Source organism: Anser anser, assembly GCF_964211835.1.
Source record: "Anser anser genome assembly, chromosome: 1".
Classification (NCBI taxonomy): domain Eukaryota; kingdom Metazoa; phylum Chordata; class Aves; order Anseriformes; family Anatidae; genus Anser; species Anser anser.
The window spans coordinates 186,705,623-186,732,620 of NC_139720.1; the positions used below are offsets into that span (position 1 = coordinate 186,705,623).

Sequence of the window (26,998 nt, forward strand, 5' to 3'; positions counted from 1 at the left end):
TTCACATCTAAGACACTACAAAACTGCTTGAGGCTAAAGCCCAGTCCCCCTGTATTCTGCAAAGCAGATGAGTAGAGTCCCAGGGAGCTTTCTGGCCCTGACTCTTTCCAGCCATCGCTGGGGACCCATCTGCTTAACTCTCTGAGAGCATTAAGGTGCCCTGTAAGTTCTCCCAAGAGTCCAAGCCAAAATCTCCGTTCTTGTGACCACGCTCTTGCTTTGTTCTTGGGAAGGAACTGACATCTTGTTCACACGCAAGCATTAGGGGAAAAAAAAAAAAAAAGGAAAGCAAGAAACCCAACAAACAACATTTTCTTTAATGGAAGACGTGAATGGGCATGTTGTTTGTAAAGGCAGTGTAGCCAGTTATGCAATATCTTCATTATCTCAGCAACTCAGGGGCAGTCTCTTTGATGTGTTATCTGCCTCCAAGCCCAGCATGGCAGCAGAAGTGGTGGCACTGATGCACTAAATAACACTGCCGCTGTATTATCACCTTGCTTTGTTGAAACAATAGCAGCCACTATAGTGCCTCAGGCACCAGAAGACCAGTGCAAGGAGTTATTTTGAACCTTTTCCCATGACCTTTGGAAAATGGCTATGCAAATGTCACCCAGACTCTTCCTGGCCTGTAAAAAAACCTTTCCTGTACTCAGTTTTCTGAAATTATTTCTTTCCCAAGGTGTGAGCCCTGGTGTGTTTAGTTCAGGGACAGAAACACTCTTGGGCAATGGGTATGCAGTGGGCAGAGGAGCATATTGTATGTCAAATCCCCAGGAAATGCCACACACCACGAGACCGTAGGTGCAGGGCAGTTCTGTGGCTTCTCCCCAGATGTGTGTCGAGGTGCTGCTGGGCAAGCTGAGCCAAAGGGCTCAGCCCTACACCACCAGTGCCTGAGCTACCTGCTGGGAGGCAGGGCTGGGCAGGGACCAAGTCGTGAGAAACTTGCCAGGACTGTATCACTCTCTGGAGGCAGGACACGGGACAGGGAAGTGAGGCTCCTGTCCTCTCTGCTACCCCTGGTGTGCCCATGGAGCAGCTGGGAGGAGCTCAGCCCTCAGGCACTTGTGAATGTATCATCAGCGAGAGAGGTAACAATTTCCATCCACACAGCCCTCCTGATAAACCTAGCAAAACCAGGTCGGCTGTTGTCGCTTCTCCACAGGTAAGACAGCTGAAGCACAAACCAGAGAGACGGAGACCTTCACCAAGCGAAGGACTGAAGCCAGTGCCCTCCCTCCCACATTCCTCCAGGTTTTGGGGCCGAGGGGCTGACCCAGCAAGGCTTGGTCATGCTTCCCAGTGCAAGGCAGCTCAGTGCAGCCCAGTGCAAGGCAGCTTAGTGCTTTGGGACGTGGCTGGACTCTGGCTTTTGCCCACGCAAGGTGGGAAGGGCTGGCAGGAGCAGCAGGCTTCCTCAGCCGATTCCCCCACGGTGAAAAGCTCACTTCTAGACTCCCCCTGTGGGTATCGTCATCCTCTTCCCGTCCTCCGTGCAAAACAACAACACAGCTTTGCAGGTTGTTCTCATTTTATTCCCATCTTAGGAGAGCTCCACCTCTGGGTTCACGTCAGCCCTGGGGCTGAAGGAGGCTCCCTGCACCTGGGGAGCCTGTGTGATCTGCTGTGATCTGCTGTGATCTGGGGGAGCACAGGGAGCCCTGCCCCCGGGCATTTCACCCTCTGGCAGCACAGGCAGCAGGGCTGGGGAAGGGGGCTGGAAGTGTTTGGGAGCTGCCAGCAGAGGGAGATGCCCGGCCACCTACACGGACTGCCAGACTCCTCACAATCAGGCAGGTTGCATTTGCAACCTGTAATTCCTATCCCTACAGATTTTCCGTCCTGTTCGTCGAGGGAGATGCATAAACTCCTCTGACACTTGCCTTTCTGGCCATGTTTTTTCCCGGCAGCTGAGGATTTAAGACTCTTAACAAAGTCAGAAGCCTGACAACACTCAAAGAGTGGCATTTTTTGCAAACATTTTCAGAACATTAATCTGAGTTGCCTATGAACACAGGCACTTCTAGCCTGATAAATGTTCTGCAGGGCAGAAAAATGCTCCCTGATTAAAAGTACTCATTGGGCTTTGGTGGGTCCATATCTTCATTTTCTGCTCTCTGCCCCTTTTCTCCATTAAGCACAAATGAATTTTATCCAGACCACTTATTATGGCATCTTGTTTTGGTGTTGGTCCTAGTTTTGCACGTGGGTGTCTAGAGAACTGGCTCCTAGCATCCTCAGTAGTTTGAGTTGTTCAGCACTCTACAATTTAGGTACCTTTGGTAAACGTAGGTGTTAATGTACCTCCATGTCCCTTTCTTATGACAAAAATATCACCCCCCCCCCGACTAGCATAACTATAGGGTTTGGCTTCCCTGATCAGTGGCCCACAACTACAGAGCCTCATCCTGCAGTGGGACTGCATTTTGCAGATTGCCCTGCGGAGATCTGAGCTCTGTTTTGTAAGGGAGGCCAGCAGTTAGCTGTGAGACCTCGGGCTCTTCCTTGGATCGCTCAGGTTTGTGTGAAATCACTGTGCGCAAGCGTCGTGTCTCCAGAGCTTTGGTATTGGGCTGAAGAGAGGAGAGCAGGAACTGCTGGGTCAGATGCTGAGCGTTATGACGTCTTTTCTGTAGTTCTGTGCTGATAAAAACATCTGGCTGGTCAAGTCCTGCGGCACTTTGTTGACCCCCTCACACTGTTCAGGGAATTTACACAGGTGGCTAAAATCAATCTGTCTAGCCAAAACCCTGGCAGAGTGGCTGCCTGCTTACCAAGCAGACACTGTGCCCACTTGAGGTGGGGACTTCTGGTTCTTTTTGCTCCCTGCTAGCACCCCATGCCCACCTTCTGACAGGAGCTCCGTGTCCCTTATCTCCCAGAAGGAGCTGGAGAAATTTCTGCAGGATTTCCCACAGCAGACAGCCAGGAATTCCCGACATGTTCAAGGATAGAAAACCTATAGAAAATGCCTATAAATGAGTTAAGTTTAAGGTAAAGGAGATAGGGCCAACCTTTCTGGAAGCTTCCAAAGGCTCAGACAAATACCTAGAGCTTTGAGAGTCTCAGACTGGTGGGATGCATCTCTGCTGATAAATGAGGCAGTGCCCGGGATCGTTACCAGTTCCTGCTAAAGTGTTATGACAGGGCCTGGTCTGCGTTTTGTCTGTGCCAGACAGCAGCCTGGCAGACTGGCGTGGGCACGTCTCTGGAGTGCGAGCAGCAGGGGCCATTCCCTACAGGCTGTCTGCAGGCAGCCGAGCTCAGAACCAGGCCAGTTTGTTGGTCTCAGCACCTGCAAGTGTCGCGAAGCACTTCTAATTCAATAGTATAAAGTTCCTGAGAACTGATGGTAATAACCTTAAAAAGGCAAAATTTTTAGATAAAATTATCCCTAGGACAAAGCATTATATCCTGGTGACTTGGGTGATGGGCTACCTGCAGTTGTCGTAGACTGACAGCATTGGATTTGTGATTTAACATTGTATATTTTTTCTTGAAGTCTCACTTTTTGGCCCTTTGATGCTTTTGTAGGGCTGGGGAGCAGAGTATCACCGCCAAGATGTTACAAGCACGCCCTGCTGGATTGAGATCCACCTGCATGGACCATTGCAATGGCTGGATAAGGTGCTGACACAGATGGGCTCACCTCATAACCCCATCTCCTCAGTCTCTTAGGAATCATCTCTAGAAGTCCCTTAGGATGGATGCTATTGCAGGCAGTGGCTTATAGGATTTCCGGTGAACAGAAGCTTCTATATGTAGATGTATGTAGATGTAAATATTCCTATACATAGTCTACTCTCCTATTTTTTTTTTCATGATATGTTTTGTGGTTTCTAGTTACTCTGATGCCAGTACAATAAGTTTAGAAATTCAGGTATAGCATATCTGTTCTCTAGTACAAAATAAGCCAAATTCCTGCAAAAGTGTCGAGCAGTTTCTGTGAGCATCTTCATTCCCCAGCCAAGCCAGTAAACGGTGCGAATTCTCATCACTTCCACGTGGATTCAGAAACCTGGCTGTAGCTGTTCCTAGTAGGTGAAATTCACCCCTCTGCAGGCAACCAAAGTCAGATCTCGGCACCATTTATATCCCTTGTACATCCTAATTTCAGGTCTAAAAGAGGACCTTAAGTGGTGCACAGGACTTATGCGTAGAGATGACTTTTTTTCCAGTGAATTGAAGGACTAAACAGCAATTCCAGTCTGTCTCCCTATGGCAAAGCACGATGGGACAGCAGATCCTCTGAGGAGCTGAGACCCCTGTCTCCCCTAGGATTTGGCAGGAGGAGAGAGCCCTCGGGATGCCTTCAGCTCTGGAGCCTTATCAGAGCATTCTGGACACACCTGAGTAGTCTGATACTCTTAACACAGTAGTGTATGGTACTGCTGCACTGAAAAGCAACAAGCTCCTAAGAAAAAAGAAAGAGAATTTGAAATATATGCCTAGAAGTTTAAAATCTAATTAACTTCCAGTACTTTTTTTGCAAAGTACATACATACTTGCATATGTATCCGGCATGTAAACTGAATCCTATCCATTATACAGTATTGATGTAGTTTGTTTTAAAGTTAGGACTAACTGTAGTTAGACTACTGTGCTGATATCAAGGGTACGTCTAAAAGGGACTTGAACTGTGATTCAGAAAAAGGAAATGAAGTGTGCATTGAAGAACTGAGTAATTCATCTTGGGATGGTCTCTGCATTGGGAACAGGAAGCCCCACGCTCACAAGATGCACTGAGGAGGAGGCGTGAGCCAGTCACATCTATTGCCTGTACTGTGCCCGTCCTCGGGAGCTGACCGAAACACTTGGGTTTGACAGAGGGGGCTTCCTTGTCAGTCACTTCGTACATCCCCACGGATGGTTCCTCATCTTAGATACAGGCTTCATCATCTGCAGCGGTTTTGCCTCGCCTGCAGGGAGTGGCGAGGCAGTGCAAGCCACGAACAAGCAAAGAGTGAGTCTAGGTGCAACCCTTTTTTTTTAAAAACTCCTTGTCTGTGGTCCTTCCGTAAGCAAGAAAAATTACTGTCCGTACTGTCACTCACAGAGACAGTCTTTCAAAATGCTGTTCACCTGGTGGCCTTTTCTGAGGAGGCAGGTGAAACCCTACTGCCTTTTGGCGGTCCCTGTTACCTTGCTGAAAGGGTACAGGATTAGCTCCTTCCAGGCCACTGATTTTTTTTAATTTTTTTTTCTGTAAGGGTCAAAATGATAATTTCTCAAATCCCACTCTTCCTTAGAACGTACTAGAAGTATATTGAGAAAAATGTTTTACAGAAAGTTTCTTTTCCTCTCACACGATACCTGGTGCTACACGTTTTACTGCATGATTAGAAGAGGATGCCTGAAATCTTCAGGTCCATCTCATATGCACACCAAATAACATTCATTGGAAAGACTTTCTGTGTCTTTTAGATGCTATGTAATACCTGTTATGAGGTGGTAATCATGAACAGAGCAGAAGAATGAGTGAAATAGAGGGGTTACTTCCTTTGAATGCACCATCAGCTGCCTCCAGCACTGGTAGAGCACAGAAGGATAAGTGATCGTTAAGACTGAGCAGTATTTGCAGGTTTTATAGAAAATTTGTAAATGTGAAGAACCCTATTCTGGCACCATTTGCCATCAGTAGTGTCATTGTGGAACAGGAAAAGCTTTACAGTGTCCTGCAGCAATGAAGTCCAGTAATAACATTACACAGAAACTCCAGGCATGCCATTTACTGCTTAACAGACTAGAGAAAGGCTTGGAAACAGACATTTTCCTCAGCTCCCTCTGTCTTCAATCTCCCTGATCCTTTATCCTAAATTCATCCTTGCCTTTTAGGCTGAAACCTCCTTCCCTCTCAATATATAGGGAAGCCTACGGGTTGCTTTTAGACATCTCCAGCACTGTCATCTTCCTCCCAGAGAGCAAAGGTGGCCTTGCTAAGGTGCGCCTGCTCTTGAACATCTCCAAAATCCAGTTTCCTGTTGATTCTGCAGAAGAAAAATTACGGTTAGTCAGTGAAGAGAAGCAGGTTTTTCTGAGGCATCATTCGTCTCATCATAAGGTGTTTCAGGTAGGCCAAATACACCACACCCTGAGCATGGTTTTGTGTGCCCACTGCGTGTAAGGGGAATGTATGGTCACTAGCTCCGACGTGGGCTGCTGCATTGGACATACCCAAAAGCAGGAGAGGTTGGCCCTTGGGGAGGTGAAACAACTTTCACAGCCTGGCAGTGATGCTTGCTTAGTGAGTGTCTGTGTTTTTAAATGGAAGTTGGTAAATTCAGAGCAGCTTTTCCTTTCCTGTATTTCAACTCTTTTCTCTAATCCCCATGCAGATAGCCTTTCTGGCTTCACTGCAACCCACACGTGCATCTCATTAAAGGCAGTCACCGTAATATTTCCCTTGCTCATAAGTAGAGCAACAGGGACTTCTGGAGTGTGGTTCTTCTGACCTATTTGAAATGTCTACATTAGGATGAGATGAATCATGTAACTCTGCTGAAAGTTGGATCAAAGCACTGATTCTGGGCAATCAAAGCCAACATCCACCTTGGAGCTATTAGCCTTTGGGCAAACTGTTATCACTTTGTGAATGATTTCTGATTTTGGTGGCCTCTAGAGGCTTAGTCCCAACCAGGCTAGCCCCACTGTACGAGCTGCTGTGCAAACAGAGCAGCTGACAGCTCCGTCCCGGGAGAAGGGAAGAGCTCATCATGAGGGAGAAGTAGTAGCAGTGGATGAGGCAAACAAGTAAATAGAAAGATCACTGCCAAATGCAGTGCTAAAAAGTAAGGCTACGATACCATTTATTTCCTTTCTGATCAAAGTCCTCTTGGAGTCTTCTCTTGTGTACAAACTGAGATCAATTAAAAATTCGGTTTTCTCATAATTTACAGCAAGGCAACTTTGTATCTCACTGTAATAAGATCCAAATATCTCCTTTTGGAAGGAGGTATTTTCTGGTGAAAGATCTTCATGAACCTATCAACCTATATTCAATTTAAAGCCTTTAAATGCACTCATTAATAGTTTTGAGATGGACTTCCTGAGAGATTTAAAACCACTTACGGGGAGACTGCTTAGTTGAAGGCAGCTTTTTTCAAATGTTTTTGCGAGCCATCAACAATCCAAACCCTCGTGAAGGTTTCTGTGGATAAGTACCATGCATCATCAGGCAGTGATGGGAGTTTGATCAGGCGGTGGCATAAAGCACATCCATCATGGTACCAGGCCACTAGTTTTCCTACTGAGTAGTCGAGAGATGACTGCTTAATTGCTGCCAATTCTCCAGCAGCACCAGTATTAATGTGCCATTTGCATCCAGAGGTGACCAAAGCAGCTACAGCACGCTGCATGAAGCCATTCAGTGCCACTGTTGCTGACTGCTCAGGCCCCTAACCTTGCCCCATAACAGATGATCGGGTACATTGGAGCAATGGCTGCAGCATTCAGAAGTGCAGCACTTGCTTTTTCTCCCCGTCAAACCCTTCCTTACAGACAACCCAGCTGGCTATGCGTGATGGTGTTTTCACCCAGAGCACATCCAGGCAGCCCCCGTGCTTTGAAGGCTACACCGAGTTGACTTTTCGCAAGGGCTCTGCAGTGTGCTTGCCGTTATTCCTGTAAAGCCACAAGCATCTTTACTCCTCATCAGTATCTCGTGTTTTGCTATGCTCAGTCTGTGTTAGCAACAAGAAGGGGAACTGTGGCCCCGAGTAACATCAGCAGGAGTCAAAGAAATTCCTTCCATGTCTCCAGCAAGTGCTGTGCCAAGCCTTTCAACACCCTGAGCAGCCTCTAAGTGGTCCCTGCCTTGAGCAGGGCATCGGAGTAGATGCCCTGCAGAGATCCCTTCCCGTTTACATTGCTCTGTGGTGCTGTGCAGACACCCAGTGCTAACGGGCTGCCACAGGCAGGAACTCTCTGCTAGCAGAAACAGTGTCAGGATGAAGCATGTTTATTTACCCTCAGCTATTTTTTCACGAGTTCATTGCAGGACAGGGTTGCTAGGTATTAATGTTCCCTCAGTATAAAATCTGCGCTGGAAACACCGCTCACTGTAAACATCATCTCCACTGCACAACTCTTAAAATGGAGCAAATCAGGCATTCGTGTCTAACTTTATCTCATCTGCCCTTGTTCCTCCTCACTTCTGACATACTTCTTAGCCGATAAGCTCTGCAAATCAGAAAGTCTCGGCAGTGACCGAGGAGTTGCACAAGCCACAGGCTGTGTACAGGCAGCTGAAGCAGGGACCGTCAGCATCTTGGCTGGATGGAAACAATTCGTAAAGAAGCTTGACAGAATGTAGTAGTCTTTGAAGGGGTCTCAATTATACAGCCAGTTTTCTTGGCTCATTGGAGACTTCTCTGGTGCAGCTATAGTTTTTGTCAATACTTGAACACTGCATAGTGCTCAACACAGGAAAGGAACACTGCAATTAATGTAATATTCACCTCTCCTCCTGACTCCCCATAACCTAACTTAGTGAAACCAGAAGCAGACACAATAAAAATTAATGTCATAGGGTGAAGTCGTTAAATATCATTTTCAGAGCTGAGAAGTGCTGCCCAGAGTATACGTTCATATCATCACAAACCTACTGAACACAGCACGTCCCGTGTGCTCTCCAAGCCGAAGGTGAGCTCATTGCTCTGGAGAAGCCAGAAGTTACTTGATCATCCAAACCCAAGCCCTTCTAGGCCAGCGTGCTTCCCTGAGAGCATATAAGGGTCACCATCCGTTGAAAATGAGACTGATGGTAGAGTTGGTCCCATCTTGCAGTAGGGAGGGAGATCATGTGAGGCTTTAGATCTGTGAACAAAACACTTCTCAACCTTGAGACTTCACTGCAGCCACTGAAAGAGGGCTGCTTCTTCTTGGTGCAGCTCTGGGAGTACCTTTCTGCAAGGCACGGGAAGCCTGAGAGGGCATTTAGTCTTTGTTCAGCAGAGAGAAATCGCTTAGTGTCTCTAGTGCAGACTCTTCTGCATGTGCACCAGCACAGGACTTTAGTTTGTACTGATCACCAACTCTCAGGAGCTCCAGAGTGGCCAGGAGTGACCAAGATCCTGTTCCCTGTTCACCCCAGGGCTTTCCAAACAGCTTGCCTGGGGGCGCCTTATGTTACATTGCCATATTGATGCCACATTTATCTGCCAAGGAGGCGAGATGTCTGAGAGCCCTGTCAGGCGTATGCTTCCACTTGTACCCAAGCCATGCTTGCAAACTTGGTGCCTGTACAGCTAATGAATCTAAGCTGCAGGCCACGTCTCTTATGCAAGGTAGACATAACCACTAAGTCCTCCAGAGTCAGCTACTCTTCCATTATAGCCAATGTGAACATTTGCAGCTATTTGTGAACGGTTTTTAGATCTCCAGTCATAGTGTTTTTATTATCCATGGATGCTGCTATTTTATATTCCGTGTTAGTCTTCAAATAATATTGCATATGAATAGCATAGGAAGAAATAGACCAACCAGTTAATAATTTTAAATACAGACCTCATCAGCAAAGAAAAGCTAGAAAAAAAGTTGGTAAAGTCTGACCCCTTGCACTTTCACTGTAGTGAGCACATCATCTGTTTCAAACTGATTTTTTGATGCTAAAGTGTGTGTTACATCTTACTAATTCACAGTTATGTCCATGAGATGCTTTGCAAACAGGAGAGCAAGGGAACAAACGTAACGACGAGCAGAGATAATGCACCTCTAGATACATTTTTTTCACTTATTCAAGTAATTGGAGTTCATTTTAATTATTTATAATACTAAGTACAAGTTAAATGTACCACAGTGTATTTTCTACAAGCAATTCAGTGTTAGCAATTTAATCCCTCATTTCAGTATCGCCTCTGCCATTCAAATTGGGCTGAGAAGTGGGACAAAAAAAAGTGAAGAAACGGGCCTTTTTGGGTGGATCAATGAAGCCATAATCTTGCAAGGATGTATGTAACCAAGGGGCCATAATGGTGGATTTGAGCAAGGTCTGTGTTCTTTGTGTTAAGTACTAGCTATCAGTCTGGTACAAAAAAAGGGAAACGTGAAACACACCAGGATTTAATGGTACCACTTCTGTCTGCAAACAATTCTGCCCTCTCTCTTTTCCATCGCAGTCAAGGCAAAACTTCTTCACCACTTGGAAGAAGAAAGTAAGTAGTATTCACAGTTAGTGATATTCTGTACAACAGTGTGGATCACTGTGTAAATAATGCTAGTTGGACTCTTGCCTCTTGAGAACAAGAAATCTGAGACATACTTTCAGGAGTCTGCGAGATCAGGGCAGCTCAGAGTCCTCTGATCGGCCCCAGAGTACTCTAACCCGTGCCCTGGCATATCAAGAATACAACTGCTAATCAAGTGGATGATTTCACCAGTATTCCTACTGCTGCGTCTGCTTTGAGGCATCCTGAAGTCAACATATTTAGCCTGATGTTTGAACAGTACACTTTTTAACACACTCCATTTTCTTTGGCTGGAACTATTCTATTGTAAAAGGGATTATTCACGTCTTGTGTTTTACTGTTAATAAAGTATTTCTGATTTAAGAACTCCTTCTCTCATTCCCTTTTTTTCCCCCCCTCTTTGAAAGAGATTGGCCTCAGTGAGCTGTAGATCCCAGTTTGATTACCAGTAACTTTTGAAAACAGAACTTTTAGAAAGCCTTTATTCATACAAGTATGTCTTATGAAAGAGGATCAGAATAGGATGCTAAACACTACAAAATAGATTGAAAATTAATATGGCATAAAATCTGCCTGTTACAGTAATAACATGTATACCTCATTAACTTTCCTGTGGTAGATGTGAAGATGCAAGGGGTTGGTTCTGCTTACTTTCAGATGAAGCCAGCCAGACCCTGGCAGGCAATTAATGAGTAGTAGTGATGCTGCCATATGACAGAAGCTCTAGCTGTGGACCAGTAGATCTGCATTACTTGAAAGACAGATTTGCAGTACTGCAGGTCACAAATCACTCAAGGAAAAAGGTGGGTAGAATAAGAATGTACTGTTCTTTGTTATAAAAGTCAGGATTTAATCCTCCTTAAATTCAGAATTTGGGTTCTGCAACAGAAGCGTGGGAGTTGGACAGGTAATGGTCTTGGAGCCACGCAGACACTGTTGGGGTCACACACCCCCTGAGAACCCCATCTGACACTACCTGAACAGGACAGCCCTGTTATCAGCACATCTCCTGATGTCTACACCAGGCTGTGAGGCACTGGTATCACATCACTGGAAGCACAGGACAGCTGAGATGCACATCTCTACGCAGATCTTCAGCAAGTTTCATTTGTTTTGAGGTAACTCATTCAGCACTGTCTTAACACTCCCTGTGTCCCTTTTCTGCCTTGTGCTGCCCCAATGTCTCCACACCAGCTTCAAGTTTGCCTTGAAGCTAACTTCAGAGTTCTTCAGAGAAATTTAGGTTAGTGCTTGAGAAGCAATTGAAATAGAAGCTCTTCTTAAATGAGTCAAAGGAACCTGCCCAATGAAAACTTTTCAATAAAACGCATTTCCTAGAATTAGCAGCTCTAAAGAATTGTTTCTAAAACAATTACATCTTTTTGCAAATAACCATGGGTCCAGAGCAAGATCTAGGGGCTGCCTGGTGGATTCACTGCTGAGCTGCTGGAGAGACCCGTCGCGTCTGCCTGTACGTTCCAGCGACCCCGTTCATCTCAAGCTGCTGCGGAGGAGGATTGAGAGAACCCATTTGTGCTGCACGAGCCTGGGTGAGTGCTATGTGACTATTTGGGTGCTGGTACATGCATTGTCTTTTGAGCTGTCTGGCCAGCCCACCCTAGTTTTGTGTGCGTGCGTCCATCTGTCTGTTAGAAATATGTGCTACCTCTCAGCTAGGGCTGAACCTGAGAACACAGACCAGAGGCAGACCCACATCTACCAGGCTGCAATAGGAAGGTCCCCCTGGGTCTCAAGACCTGCTGAATTTGGCTATCTTCTGAGAAATATGTGGTCTACCACAAAACTAGGAAATGTAAATGTGAGTAGTATGCAGTGCCTCTACCATTGCCCACAGGAAAACCCTAGGGGGATAAAAAAATAAATAAATGTGAGCCTTTGGTTAAATCTCCTTTGGAACCAATCCAGGGAAAGAAAATCCATGGGGTATCATTGCACCAAATCAACTAACATATTTGGTTAGTTTCCAGAAAGACATCAAAGTTTGATGTACATGGAGAATCCAACAATTGAGTTGCTTGTTCCAGAGGTAAATGATTCTCAAGTTTGCCTAGATGTGGTTGTTTCCGTCAGATCTATTGCCATAGTGATTTATAACTTACTTTAGATCTGAGAGCTGATAAAATAAAACAAGAATTCTGACATGCACATGTGCGCTATAGCAGATAACAGGTAGTTGATCCATATGAAGTGCTTGCAAAATGCACCTACACAGTTTACTACTGAGAAGATATTCAGGCATTGCACTGAGCTCTGATTTGCAGATGCTCGTACATCTCATAGTTTAAGAAAGGCATATGTGAAAGTTTCCTTGAGATACTGTCAGAAGCAACTATGAAATCAACACCAGATATTATCTCTGTAAATTGTAACGGATACAAGAACAAAATAATCATCTGAATATAAATCTCACCCTATAAAGTTATTAGTGTCAACATGACTATAGATTCAACTTTCACCTTTTGCATTTTCTCTTCCACTTAGTATTTCCGTTCCCGGTGAAAACATGGGCCTGCTGCTCAGTGGGCAGGACACCTAGTGAAAGGACACAGAAGAGGCCAAAGTACCTAGTACTTCTTGTCTCGGGGTTTTCTCTGGTAAGACTTGTCCTCTCCACTCCCAATTCCTCAAGCCTGCTAGCAATGTCCAAGAGTGAAGCAGTAACCAAAGGAGAGGAAGACACAGTTAGGGACTGCTTACGCCACTGAGGACACACACAAGTCCTTGAGACCAGATGGGATGCAATCACGGGTGCTACAGGAGCTGGCCAGTATCACTGCATGGCCTTACTCAACCATTTCTGAAAGGTCATGGTGGCCAGGGGAAGTTCCTTATCTTTAGAAAAAAGAAAAGATTACACCTGTCCTCAACAAGGGAAGGAAGAGAAATCTAGGAGACTACATGCTGCTCAGTCTCATCTCAATTCCTGGAAAAGTTATGGGGCAAATCCTCCTCTAAGCCATTTCTGAGCCCATAAAGGATGACAAAGTGTTGCGAGCAACCAGCAACAATCTACCACAGGCAAGTGACAGCTAACCAGCCTGGCTGCCTTCCACAATGCAACGCCTTGTTCCATGGACAAAAGAGGAGCAAACAATGTTTACTTTGACTTTTGCAAGGTCTTTGACTTGACATCCTGGAATATCCTTATACCCAAACTGGTGATGCATGGACTGTATAAATGGGTGCTGATGTGAGTTAAATTCACACATGATTTTTTGTTTAAAAACCTCCAGGGTCATCAAACAGCACCCAGAGAGGCTACAAAATTTTGGCCCTTGGACATGTTCAAAACTCAGCTGGAGACCCATTTCCAGAGGGCAGTTGAATACAGTCCACTGGAGGTCCCTTCCAACCTATATAATTCTACAGTGAGACTACCAGAAACTATACATTTTACAGTGGCTCATACCTTGCTGGTGAATTTTACCTTTCATTCCAGGGACTCGTATGTTTTACAAACCTAAAAACCTTACACCTCAGATGTCACTTCAAATCAGGCCATGAATATTTAGATGCAGAACAATTATGCTCTCTTCAGCAAAAGCCTGACATCAGTACAGCACATCTTCCTGTCTGCTAAAGGGAGCACATTATATAAAAATGCAAAGGGTGTGTTCTACTATTCTGTTAGTTATCATTTTTCCAGGTAGTTGTTTGTAAGAAATGCATCAGAGAAAAGATGTAAAGAGTAGAAGAAACAATTTGAGTACAACTAGACGAGAAAAATCGCAGGTAAGGACTCCAAATATTAAAAAGACTACACACAGAAATGGTATTTATAAAGTTGACAGCACACTGTCCCTGAAAAAATGCAGTAAGAGCTGTATACATGAAATATACATGAAATATACAGATATATAATAAAATGTATTATATGTAATAAGGAAGAACTAAAAAATGTTGAACAGATATGCTGAAGGGACACCATCAACTGAAGTTTCTGGAAGCATTTCATTATAATCAAACTCGTTCGTTTGATAAGAGCAAATGTTCTCAGAGCATATTTTTACTCTGAAGCATGTTCTACATGTCGACATCTTCCTTACAAAAGAAGAACTGAAACAAACTTCTTGAGAATTTAATAATAACAAATGTTATGTTAAAATAAGAACAGAAATGGGAAAGCTACAGAAGAAAAATAACTACTGCTGAAACCAGTAAAGGCCAGACCGGGTACCTAGAATTACTTCATTCTTTTAAAAACGTTTAATCAGAGCTGTTTGCTTTCATGAGCTGACCATCTGAAATAAAAACAAAATACTTCCTCCTCCAAGTTCAGCCCATTATATTTTTGCATGTATTCTGACATACTGAAAAAAGTAATTCCATTTTGCTTAAAGCAAAAGTAACTTTTTCTATGTCATAAGAGTCTGGGAAAACAGAGGTTTTAATGTCACTTACCTAGAGCTAGACATTTTAATATAGAAATAAACAACAAAGCAACACACAAACGGAACAGAACAAAAAATAGTTTTCTTTAAAAAAAAGAAAAAAACATAGATTTACTCACACACTTATTGGTCCAGAACTGTTGGTACAAATTTTTTAGATCTCTTTTTAAAAGAACAGCTTGCACAATACTAAATACAAGAAATCCCTACTGAACAATTTCTATACATACACAAAGCACAGCTTATAAAATGTGTAACACTAACAAACACTCCTGAACAGATATTATTCAGCAGATCACACTGCTGCAATATCAAAGTAGTACTTTAATAAGCATCTCCACCATTCAGACAACCTCTGTTAGGAAATGTGGTTTAATACAAAACTCTGATTTAAAGACAAAATTTGGGATTCAACATTTACATAATACAGCATTTGGATTTTTAACCAAATCAATTTTAAGTTCATCTGAATTGGCTGAAAACCTGAGAAGTCCAGCACTTGAGCTGATTAGATATCTGTTGTCTTGATCAAATAATTTTAACTATACTTTTTTGGAAGAGAAAGAATACAAAAAGGAAACAAATGCGTAATTGCATTTTACCTTTTGGATGCATTTGCTCTTAAAAGCCTTAAGCATTTGAGTTAAAAGCTTTAATCTTATTCACTCACAGATAAGAATATCGCTCATTTTTAAATAAGCCGTGATACGTGATTTCATGCTTAACAGGTTGGTCCTTAGAAATAACTACACAAAACAAGGTCCAACTCTCCACTGCACACTTTTAAGAAGATTTAGAGGTGGAACGTACTTTGCTGTTTCTCCGTTTTGGAGATTTTTAACACAAATTCCTTTAAACCTATTCCTTCAAACCTATTCAACTTGCAAATAACGAATATATGGCAGGAGGATCACTCAGTTTGGACTTTTCTGAGCCACTGGTGGACTTCTTGATGGCACATTGTCGTTAGTGCAAGATTCTACTGGACATAAGCTTCTTGTATCCCTGAGGAATTACTGTTAGGTCATGCCACTGGACTGGCTCAAAGGGGGCTTTTATTTCACAACTTCCATAGAAAGTAACTGACTTCCTTCAATGATTGTCATCAAAGAGTGACTTGTTTAACAGTAAACCTTTACATAGAAAAATGTTAATTTAGTGGAAGACTTTGGTAGGAAAAGGGTGTACAGCTCAGAATTACTGATATAAACAAATTTTCACTTAAAAAAAATCAAAAATTACGATGAAGTTTTAAAAAGAATCAAAAAATAGACTCCTCAGATTTGCTCACAAGTTTGCAGACACCCAAGCAGCTCAAAACCTCAAAAGTGCAAACAAGAGACAAATACAACACGTAACAGCAGCAACTTCTCTTTTCCTTTTAACATTGAGATTCTCTATATTTAAATAAAATATACGTCCTAATCCTCCTTCAGCACCAGACTCATTTGCAGGTCACTGATCTGTTCTGATTACCCAGGTGCTCCTTGAAACTGCTGCTGCCGTTGCTCCAAAGCCTGTTGACTTAACAGCTGCTGTTGTTTCTGTAGGAACTGTACGACCTCTGGACTTCTCAGCAGGGACTGCAAGAAAGAGAAAGGGGACTTTAAATAACTCAGATATTTTAAATTATCTACCACAGTGATAAATTACAAAGCATGCTCACAAAAAAACATCTCAAAACCATCTCAGGACATCAGCAGGTAACCACAACCAACATTAACGCACATTCTAAAAGAAAATTCAGAACCTAAGGAACAAGTGATATTGCCCAAACCATACAAAAACGCAACAGTAGTAATCTACAGACATTGAAAACAACATCAGCCTCTCAACTATGCCTCACTTTTGAGCCAATTTCCAAATTCCCTACTACGGACAGTAGTTCTGAGCTATAATAAATATAAATTAAATATTGTAATTCTGTAGCAAAGCTAAACTCCACTGAGCATTCCATAATTTTCCAACATTTCTCAAAAAAAGTAGTCCAGCCACAAGGAATGTATTAAAAAAAAAAAGAACACCTGCCTTCAGTCAGAAGACAAACAGTTTTGGATGCTCTTACATCTCATCACCTATCCTAGAATAGGAAAGCTAATTAGGAACAGATTAAATAAATACATCTGAAAACTTCCACTGCTCAGACAATGGAACCGCTTATCACTGAACATGAGATTTTAAGAATAAACTCCTTTTAAGGCAGATTAAATGAATGCGATTGAGTAGAAATTTGCTAAAATAGAAAGTGAAATGACAAAAAAAAAAGCCCAAGGATACAGACAGACATTTGCCAGCAGTATCATTTAAACTGGCCCAAACAGCCGCAGTCTGCCATCCAATTTGAACTGTTCATTCTCATTCCTGCAAGGTGGCAGCACAAGCATTTGCAAGGTCAAACGGCAAATGAGGTGGAAAATGGATCAAAAGTCAATGCAGAAAAAGTGTGATTTTCAGCTGAATTAATTCCCTAGACTGGTTGTTCATTGTGCACAGTCACTTCACTAAGGCAACCGAAGAGGTACTGCAACTCTGCAATTCAGATTCACACTGAAAAGTACCAGCAGCTTCCAGGAAAGGGTCAGAACTTTATGCTGTTAGGAGGCAATTCTGCAGAGATTATAACTGAAAAAAAAAGCAATCTTGCATACAACTTCAACCTAGAGCAGCACTGAATAGGTCAGACTACAAACAACAAGTTGTCTCACTGAACAGACGTGCAGCCTGCTTTTCCATAGCTTACATTTGCTCCCTCAAGTCACTTCACTGCACAGGGTACTTCTCAGTAAGGATTTCTTTACTTACTGCTGTTTTATGACATTTCGTCCTCCCTGACTACTACAGCCTCTGAAGCAAGAGGCCAGCTCCTCTTTCAACACCTTGTTGCTTCTCAGCCCCTCACCTCTGCTTTCTACCTCTTCATCCAGGGCGAGCTGCACATCCAGGCACACAGGGGCCGCCACAAAAGCCTCTCCTCTCCTGACAGAGATGAACACAACATGCAAGAAACTTAGGAACAAGCACAAGGGACTTTGCTCTTCCAAGGGATAAACCTGCAGGCAGCTACCACTGACACGCAGTAACTTTCACGTGCCCGACATAAGGGCAACATGAGCAGCCTCAAATGTGAGAGGTCACGAGTGTTTTTTCCGGGTCACTGCATGTCCTTTAGGCCTGGTGTTGTGCAGATACACGTAAGCAAAGAATAAATTCTAGACGGAATAATGCTGACCATCTGAAGCTGACCATCTGAGTCAGAGCTGAGAGAGAGAAGCAAGAAACATATCAAAGAGAATCTCAATCTCAGTTCCCCAGAATAACGTAAGGAAACCTGATTCTCAAAGAGCCTTGACACAACTTTGAGCACAAGCTCTCAATATTTATTTATTCCATGAGCTTCTGGTTGATATACCAGAAAAAAAAAATGTTTCATTAATAAAAAAAACTTTTAAATTTAATTAAAAGCCACATGAATATGAACAGACAGGAAAGGAAACAACAATTCATTAGGCAGGGCATGAAGAACAACATATAATTGGAAAAATAAAAGTTCATAGTTCAACTGAAGAGCTACAGACACCCCCCTGAGTTTTAGAAATAACCATCAGATAGGTCCTAATATTGAGAATTCGTCCAAGAAAATAAGTCTGTACAGCTGTATACTTAACACTTCTATGATGCTTCCTTAAAGACTTCAAATTTGAACCTGCTGGAATTCAAGAAGCATTTGGACAAGGCTCTCAGAAACATGGTCTGATTTTGGGGTGGTCCTTTGGGGACCCAGGAGTTCGACTTGATTATCCTTGTAGGTTCTTTCCAACTCTGGATATTCTGTGATTCTCTGAAACATCTGAACAAGTACTACCACACTTTAATAGCAATTGTTAAATTGCTTTGCATAGGTAACAGGGAGCAGCCAAACAGTTCAACTAGTTTCTGAAGAAAGGAGATTGCAAAAAAAAAAAAACCACCAAAAAACAACAACGAAGTAGAAAGAATTGCAATGAAGCACCCCAAGCAATGGTAAGGACTACATTATTGCTGTTCATTAGGCTCAATTATTGCAATACACTTACAGGAGCAACAGAAGCAATAAAAAACTTACAACATATGCTATTCATGCAGTCTACAAATACCACACATGGTACTGTTTCCATACAGTTTGTTTTACCAGCAAATACATATGCAATTTTAAGTGTGGTATCATAATAAGCCTATAACTTTTAAAACACACTATAATAATTAAAGCTTACAGAAGACCTGAAGCCCATGCACTGTTCTGTCTGAAGCTTTACAGAAAAGTCAGGCTAATATGTTTAAAATATCTCAGTTACATTTTAAGTACTATTTACCCTAATGAAACGACCATACATATTTAGTACTACCAAAATACTCAGCTTCAGTTAACATGGCAACCATCGATAAACTCCATCCCTTTTGTATACTTCATGCAGAAGCAGAGACACACACCTGAACTGCAGCATACTTCAAATCCGAAAACATGCACGTGCAGTGTATGATCACTGAGCTGATATTCACCTTTTGTACAGGCGACAGTTAAACACTGCTAAGCTGCCTTTATTTTTTTGAGTTCAAGACCTCCAAGAAAACAAAACTTACCAGCCTCTTTTTATTCAAGACTTGTTCTAGAAGAGTAGGTCTCGCTGGGCGATCTCCAATGGAGCCTGTTCTCTGTTTTGTAACAGAAACTGAACCTTCAACACAATCCTGTACATTAAAGAAAAAAAATAATAGAAAAGTGAGACTATAAAACCTGATATCATACACACTTTTTACCACAGAAGAGTCCTAAAAGAATCTGTTTGCATTATTAATCTGCAGAGGAAAATAACAGCACTAGAATGGGTATGTATTTATTCAAGAACTGGCCTGTTTTCCTTCCCACATTATTTTCCTTACTCCATCACTCACAGTGAATGCAACTCCAGCAATGCAGTTGAGTTAGCCTTCTAAATTGCAAACCTATCCAAGTCACTGTGGCCAGCTAATGTCTTGAATTTATTTGATTGTATTTCTTAAGAGTGAACTCACTCAAAACACCTCAGTCTCTAGTTTGCATAAGTGAATTATATTTAGCATTTGCAATCAGGTGGGAATGACAATATTCTTCCCTGCAAAACAAAACAGACCAGAATACTAGTATGAACTTGTCAAAGCCACAGGCAAGAGACAATAAGATCCGCGTGCTTTTTGTTTGTGTGTTTGTTCTGTTCCCTGTACAGTCACCATTCACGAATTAGGCTGTCTTCTAAACAATGTAGCTCTACGATCTTCTGTAAAGAAAACATTCGTGTTTCGGAAAACTTCAGTCATCATGCTAATCCTATGTTTATAAAATTCACATCTTACTGACACTCTGACTCAATTGTTTGCCCATGAGTTTGCCACTCACTCTGACTATTTGCAAAGACCCCAAAACACACGATCAGCACTGCAAAAAGGCACACCCAGTTTATCACTAACCATCCTGCTTTCTTCTGTAAGTTCAGGCCTTAATTTCTACTATTGTGTGTTGGTTTCAACATTACGGAAGTGGGAAAAGCAACTCTCTTTTCCAACATGCAGTCATCACTACTTCATGTTATAGATCAAAAAAACGCATCACTACATGAAATACTGCAACTGTACCGTAATGTCCCCTTTTCTGAGCTATGGCAAGTATTTGTGTAGCCACATCATGAACTGACTACACTGAATTATTATGAAATGAAGAGTGAGCAGAGGAAAGCACACCGGTACGTAAATCTAGAGTTCACCCACATCTTGAATGCAGCGTGCAGTTCCTGTCCTCTCATCTGAGATAGAAGTAGCTACTACAAGCAGAGAAGGTTCACAGAATGGCAACAAGCAACAAGGACAATAAAAGCGCAGAAACAAGCCTTTTCACTGCAGGAAGGAAACAACTTCAAGGCAAGCCTACCAAGTAACTGTCATGGACAATTACATGGGAATTGGTCACTCACTGCACCTTCTAGTGCAGAAACTAAGGGGCAAGCTGAGCCAGCAGCAGTCAGGTTCAAAACAAACAAGAAGATCATTCAACAGGTAGCAGACCTGAGGACACTGTCAAAATGTAACAGTGCCAACAGTTTAGGTGGGTTCAAGAGAAATTGGAAACAGACATCACCCAGAGTTGCAAAAATCCCCAGAAAACCCACGCTTATCTCAGCAAGCCCACTCGGCTGAAAAAGAAAGCAGCTGGGAGAATATTATCTAGCTTTTTCTTATTTCTACGGCACGCTTAGTGGTTACTATTATATTTTATGTGAATAAAAACAGAATCAAAATATTTTTGTTAGTTGCCCTGCAGTTACATCAGCTCCCTGCTCACAGTCACACAACTCCACAGATAGCTGTGCTGACAAAAAAAAGGCCGCTTGTAGCAGGAGTGTCTGTCTGTGCCAGGTAAGCAGCTTTTTTTTCTTCTGACAACCACTATTCCACACTTGTCCCCTCAGGCACAAACTAGCCAGCACCTTCAAAAGTAAAAACATTTTGGTCTCTTTTTAGCTCTAAACACAAAATCATAAATGTCCTCTAACTCATCAGTGCAAACAATCATCAGAAACAGCGCTGCCTCGATTGAATTACAAACCAACAACTAAAACTATCTAAAAAGTTGAATGTTAACATCAGCTCTAACCCTGGCAATCTCTATTCCCCCATCTAAGCAATACACACAAGTTTTTAGGAGCAAGTATGAAATATTAGTGTTCTAAATAGTTAAGTAAACGTCATTTATATAAAATATAAAAAAATAAAACTTATTTAAAATATAAATATAAAATAGCCATCTCAAAGAACATGCATGACCCATTTCCGCACACCATGTATTTATTCCCCAGTGGCTGCTGTTCCTGGGGTCCCCCACACTTCAACCGACGGGGCAGGAAGGCTGACAGCTGTCTCAGCCCTACACCTTCGCCTTTCCTCCTATGAAATAAACACACACAGCACTGCGAAGCAACGCTTCTGGGACCTTCTGTCGTTGTATGCTGCTGCTGCTACCCACTAAGAGGAGAAGAAATGGGGTTGCTCTTGTGCCCGAAGCAGAGCGAGCTCTGTGGCTGCTCGCAGCACCCCCCCGCCCCCCACCTCCGTGCATTAAAGACCCCACAACACCCAGACCCCCCGGCTATACTGACCAGCAGACACCCCCCGGAGCTCGCACACCCCCGAGCCTCACCTCAGCCCGCGGGCCGCCCCCCGCCCCGGCCCCGCCGCCTCCTCCTCCTCCTCCTCCTCCTCCGCCGCCGCCGCCCCCCAGGGCCTGGTCGCTCTTCTTGCGCTTGTACTTGTCCTTGTACATCTTGTTGCGGTGCCGCTTGCACATCCAGGGCTTGCGCTGCTTCGCCACCTGCGTGGTGGTCTCGCTGCAGCCCTGGTAGGTGCAGCTCTTGCAGTCGCCGCCCGCCGCCGCCGCCGCCGCCTCGCCGCTGGAGGAGGAGGAGGAGGCGGCCGCCGCCGCCGCTGCAGCCGCCTCCTCGTCGTCCAGCTTCTCCGGGCTGGCCGTGCTCTCGCCGCCCGCCGCCTCCTCCCCCGCCTCGGCTTCGCCGGGACCCAGCTCGTAGAACAACATGAGGCCGCCCGCACCGGCGGGCTGCTGCGGCGGGGCGGCGGAGCCCTGCAGCGGCAGCACCCCCCCTCCAGCCGCCGCCGCCGCCGCCGCCTCCTCCTCGCCGCCGCACGGCTGCATCACGAGCAGCGCCAGCTGCGGCGGCGAGGAGGAGGAGGAGGCGGAGGAGGAAGGGGGAGCGACGGCGGGGCTGGCTCGCAGGGCGCCGGTCACCGGGGAGCGAGGCCGCCGCTCGCAGCAGCCGCCGCCGCCGCCCCGCGGTCGCCGCGCAGGCGTGGCGGGGCCGCGCAGGCGCCTCAGTGGGCAGGCGGTGGGCGCCATCTTGGCGCGGGGTGGGGAAGGCGGCCTCTTGGGCTTCTTCTCGTTTGTGAGGGGGGGGGAAGAGTTCCCTCCTAGGCTCCTTGAGCGGCAGCGGGCCTGTCGTGTGGCACGCGTGGTGGTAGATGTCTGGCCCCATCCTGTCCTTACACGTATACCGTCCCTCTGCCATCCATGTATCCCTGCCACCAGTGAGAGTGGGACCCAAGGGTGCTGTTCTGCTTCCCCTCCCGCTCAGCCTCCTTATGGCTACCGGTCGATCTCACTTGTATTTTTCAGCTCTCTTCGGCTTGCCCTTCTGTTCATTGCTTTAGGTATTCACTGTCACTTTGGCTCACTTCAGTAGGACTCCTTCGATGTGTTTTACCTATTAAAGGGTTCATCTGAGCAGCTGTGTTCACCCAATTTGTCCAGTTACAAACACGTTCTTCCTAAGTAAACACCTTTATTCTGCCATGTAAATAAATCCAGTGTCTGTAATCTCAGCCATCTTTTAATTCCTCAATCCATTTTTTTTTCCCCCTGAAAAGTTCTTACATTTTATTCCAACAAAAAAGGACTTGTAACTGTTGTGCCTACCTTCAATTTTCCTTCTGCTTCATCCTTCTGTGTCACAGGCACTGAACTTTCCCAACTGCCACAGAGAGGTTACACTAACCTTCTCCGTGATCATCTGCTGTTTGCTCCCCCTTCATTTTTCTTACCTCCTTTCCCCATGAGTTCAACCTCTCTTGTTGTACAGGTAGGTTCATCCCGTATTAAAGAAACAGTGCTGACCCCGTTTGTTCTCTGGTAATTACCACAGATCCCCTTTCCTGTCACTGAGGTAAATGATTGTGCTGTTTACAGTTGGCAGCCGTTCACTTTCACCCTTGACCATGTCTAGTACAGTTCTCCCTCATTTATCAAAATAGCTAATGGCATGGTATAGTCCTAGACAATGAACTGAGTACTTTATCCTTGTCACCTTTGACCCACCACTCACCTTTAAAATTAGCAAAATAATTCCCAGCCTTACTGCTGTTTAAACTAAAATTACACACTATTTCTTTTTCGGCAGTGGAGACGCTCCCCCACATCTGCCCCTGTTTCTATTTCATCCCTGCTGCAGACACTCAGATAACTCACCAGAGCCTGTCTTTAGGACTTGCATCTGTGCTGGTAGTGAAGCATGTAAAAATTACGTGTAGTATTGTTATCCTGCCTCTTACCTCTTTAGACAGTGAGCTCCTTGGAGCAGGGGGTGCCAGTAAATGTTTTGAATTTTTCTCATTACAGTTCCACTGAAGTAATTTTCGTTGATTTCTTTCAATTGGAACACATCTTGAAGGAACGCCTACTTAAAATTCTCAGTGCCCCTGACATTAATTAAAATAAAATCAAAAGTAATAATGAATCCAAAGTAAAATCAAAAGTAATAATGAATCCAAAATAAAAGCATTTCTCTCTACCCACACTACCTCTACACATCCACACTATAAGTAATTAAAATGCAAATAAGAAACTGGAAGCTGATACCTTTCAAATTCCGGGAGGAAGACTTGTACCTTCCTCACCACTTCTCTGAAACCCCACTGGGACAGCTAGGTGTTGGCACAGGCCAGTAAGACCAGCAGATTTAAGCAGTTTGAGGCTAAAGGAGAAAATTATTTCCAGAATGAAGGTTTCCATGAAAATGCTCTTCTGAAAACTGCCTCTTTTTTGTTTTGATTCAGTTGGGTTCTGCCTCAGACACCCTGATAACACTTGGGGACCTCATTGGGTGTCTGAAAGCATACTTCAGTTCCTTAGTTCTCTTTTTCCTCATCTGAGGAGAAAAGAACAACAACAACAACAACAACAACAAATCTGAAAGCTGATAATACCTTACAAAAATATTAAGGGGATAATTAATCAGCAAACTGATTTGATATTTAATGAAGCTGTTACTGGACCACAGTGTAAGGTATTAGCCAATTCTCTTCACCACAGAACCTTGTCATCTGTTTGCCTGAGGGCATAGAAACAGAAACAGGAATTAAATTAGCGGCAGCTAACAAATGAAGCCCTTCTTTAAAAAGCTGCCATTGATGCTTTTTTTTTTTTTTTTCTGCCTGGTTTGCTCAGAAAAGAGAAACATCATGATGGAAAGCAAATAAAGCAAAGTGTAAGCTTCTGTGGGCTGCACTTGTGGCATTCCAGCTCTTGGGGAAGGAAGGTCATGTTTTGAGCGTTGTTTAACTCTGTACATCATTGCTGGCCAGCCAGGAGTGGCTGCATCATGTTTTGCCTTCCCAGGTATAATTAAAAGGAGATGCCATATGTGATTATTGAAATCTAATAAGTTCATTTGTCCTTTGGCTGACAGCTTGTTGTTTAAATAGATTCTGTAATTTTCTGTTGTCACGTTTGTGCTTGGGAAATAGTTCATTTTAATGTTCTAGCTTTCTGTGCCAGTTCTTAGTATGCGGTTCTTAATTGTCTCAGGAAGAAACATGTATTAAAAAAAAAAACACCAAAACACACAAACATACAATAGTACTAATGAGTATAGCTGCAGTAATATTTTCAAATTCTGGAAGTTATTTCTGCATGTTTCTATGAGTGATGTTATGAATTCAGCTCACTCAATGGCGACTTATGTATCTATCTATATTTTACACAGAAATGCATTTGCCTTTATCTTTAAGAGCACAGGCCATATTAAGAACTTCTGTGAGAAGTGGAACCATGACATTCATGCATCCAGTGTTGAGATATCCTTACAAAGAAAACATAATCTAAATGCAAATCATCTTGTAACCTTATTGCTTGGTTATAAAATGAAAAGGTCAAGTCAAGGAGAGCATTTGAATTTTTAAAACAGCTTTGAAAGGTACTTGAAAGATACAAGGGAATGAGGAGTTCTGGAGGAAGCTGAGAACTAACCATTTTTGAAAACATCTCTTTGGGAACACTTCATTTGATGAGGAAATCAAAATGTGAGTATATAGGTAAGAGAGATTATTCTTCTTTATTGTATCTCTTACTGCTTAGCAACTTCTCCATTTATTCCTCCTACTTGCTCTTGGGTTCAGGTCAAATTGCACAGTCATGGAAAGGTACAGAAACTCAGCAACATCAAAACAGCTTTTCCCTTAAAGGAAGACAAAGTGTGGAGTGATCATTACGCTTGCTGATACTAACTTCCAGACAACAATGAATGCTGAGCTCTTTCCATCAATAACAAAGGAAGTGTTGCTACTGTTAGCAGTTTGTTAAAACTTGTTTTTTAGATAAGTTTAAAAAGCTTTGATTCCGATTTTATCGAAGATTGTAAATATCCCTTTTCACACTGTTCAAGTGTCTCTGTTTCCCAACAGTATTAGGAAGTCAGAAGCATATCAGCCTGTATGAACTACAGATGAATTTATTTTTGCAAATGACAAAAATAAAAATAAATATATAAACAAACATAAATTTGACTTGAATTATGGATATATATTCTGTTTGGAATGTATGCATATATGATATAAAATGGCCATCAGAAATGTGTTTCTACAAGTCCATCTCATTTTGTGTGGTTACCTTTGTCCCATGACAGCAGATAAATCAGTTTGCTGAAAGTAAGCCTGTCTTTTAATTTATTTATTTTTAATTCAATGTCAATTAACCAATTTACAAATCACAGAATCACAGCATGGCTGAAATTGGAAGACACCCCTGGAGGCCCGTGGTGCCACCCCTGCCCAAGCAGGGACACCCAGAGCAGGCTGCCCAGGACCACGTCCAGGCGGCTTCTGGAGATCCCCAAGGAGGAGACCCCACAGCCTCTCTGGGCAGCCTGTGCCAGGGCTCCGTCACCCGCCCAGCGCAGAAGTGCTGCCTGGGGCTCAGAGGGAGCCTCCTGGGTGCCCGGCTGTGCCCATGGCCTCCTGTCCTGGCACTGGGCACCGCTGAGCAGAGCCTGGCTCCGTCCTCTCTGCACCCTCCCTTCAGGGATTTCGGGACACAGATGGGATCCCCCTGAGCCTCCTCTTCTCCAGGCTGAGCAGTCCCAGCTCTCCCAGCCTTTCCTCACAGAAGAGGTGCTCCAGTCCTGTGACCATCTTGGTGGCCCTCTGCTGGACTCTCTCCAGTCCCCCCAGGTCTCTTTGTATTGGGGGGGTGGGAGGGTGGAGGGGGAGGGAGAGAGGGCGGACAGGTGGGCAGAACTGTATGCAGTGCTCTCCAGGTGTAGCCTCACCAGTGCTGAGTAGAGGGGAAGGATCACCCCTCTTGACTTGCTGATGACACTTTGCTTAATGGAGCCAAGAATACCATTAGCTTTCTTAGTAGCAAGGCTACATTGCTGACTTGTGTTCAACTTGGTGTCTATCTAGGTCCTTTTCTGCAGAGCTGCTTTCCAGCTGGGTGACCCCCGGCATAAAAATCACATCCACCATATAATAAAAAACAAAATACTGCTGAATAAAGATGTGCAAGACAGGATTTAGAATATGTCATGGATCGCTTATTGGACATTTATT

At 43.7% G+C, this 26,998-nt stretch overlaps 2 protein-coding genes and 1 long non-coding RNA gene across 7 annotated transcripts in view; 2 read left to right on the forward strand and 1 right to left on the reverse strand.

The window, feature by feature from the left end:
* Nucleotides 1–10,548, forward strand: part of SMAD9 (SMAD family member 9) — a 42,939-nt gene extending 32,391 nt beyond the window's left edge. For both annotated transcript variants that reach the window (XM_083823821.1, XM_083823820.1), the window contains exon 7: nucleotides 3,538–10,548. In XM_083823821.1, the coding sequence (XP_083679947.1) occupies nucleotides 3,538–3,681 (144 nt within the window). In that variant the 3' untranslated portion in view covers nucleotides 3,682–10,548. The remainder of the gene's footprint in view (nucleotides 1–3,537) is intronic.
* A 3,930-nt stretch (nucleotides 10,549–14,478) lies between these two features.
* On the reverse strand, nucleotides 14,479–23,013 carry RFXAP (regulatory factor X associated protein). Of its 4 annotated transcripts, none has more exons than XM_083823835.1 (4): nucleotides 21,804–23,006; nucleotides 19,217–19,324; nucleotides 17,499–17,575; nucleotides 14,479–16,182 (listed from the first exon to the last, which is right to left on the reverse strand). In XM_083823835.1, the coding sequence occupies exons 1-3, from the start codon at nucleotides 22,512–22,514 to the stop codon at nucleotides 17,516–17,518; spliced, it is 879 nt and encodes a 292-aa protein (XP_083679961.1). In that variant the 5' UTR covers nucleotides 22,515–23,006; the 3' UTR covers nucleotides 14,479–16,182; nucleotides 17,499–17,515. The 4 variants fall into 4 exon arrangements, 3 of the variants coding, with proteins under 3 accessions (XP_083679961.1, XP_083679962.1, XP_083679960.1); XR_014579569.1 differs by having other exon boundaries at nucleotides 16,120–16,182; nucleotides 21,763–23,013; XM_083823836.1 differs by lacking the exon at nucleotides 17,499–17,575 and having other exon boundaries at nucleotides 21,763–22,992.
* A 121-nt stretch (nucleotides 23,014–23,134) lies between these two features.
* Nucleotides 23,135–26,564, forward strand: LOC310894127. The gene is made up of 3 exons (XR_014579589.1): nucleotides 23,135–24,788; nucleotides 25,357–25,471; nucleotides 25,568–26,564. It is a non-coding gene; the product is annotated as an uncharacterized lncRNA (long non-coding RNA).
* The last annotated feature ends 434 nt before the right edge of the window (nucleotides 26,565–26,998 follow it).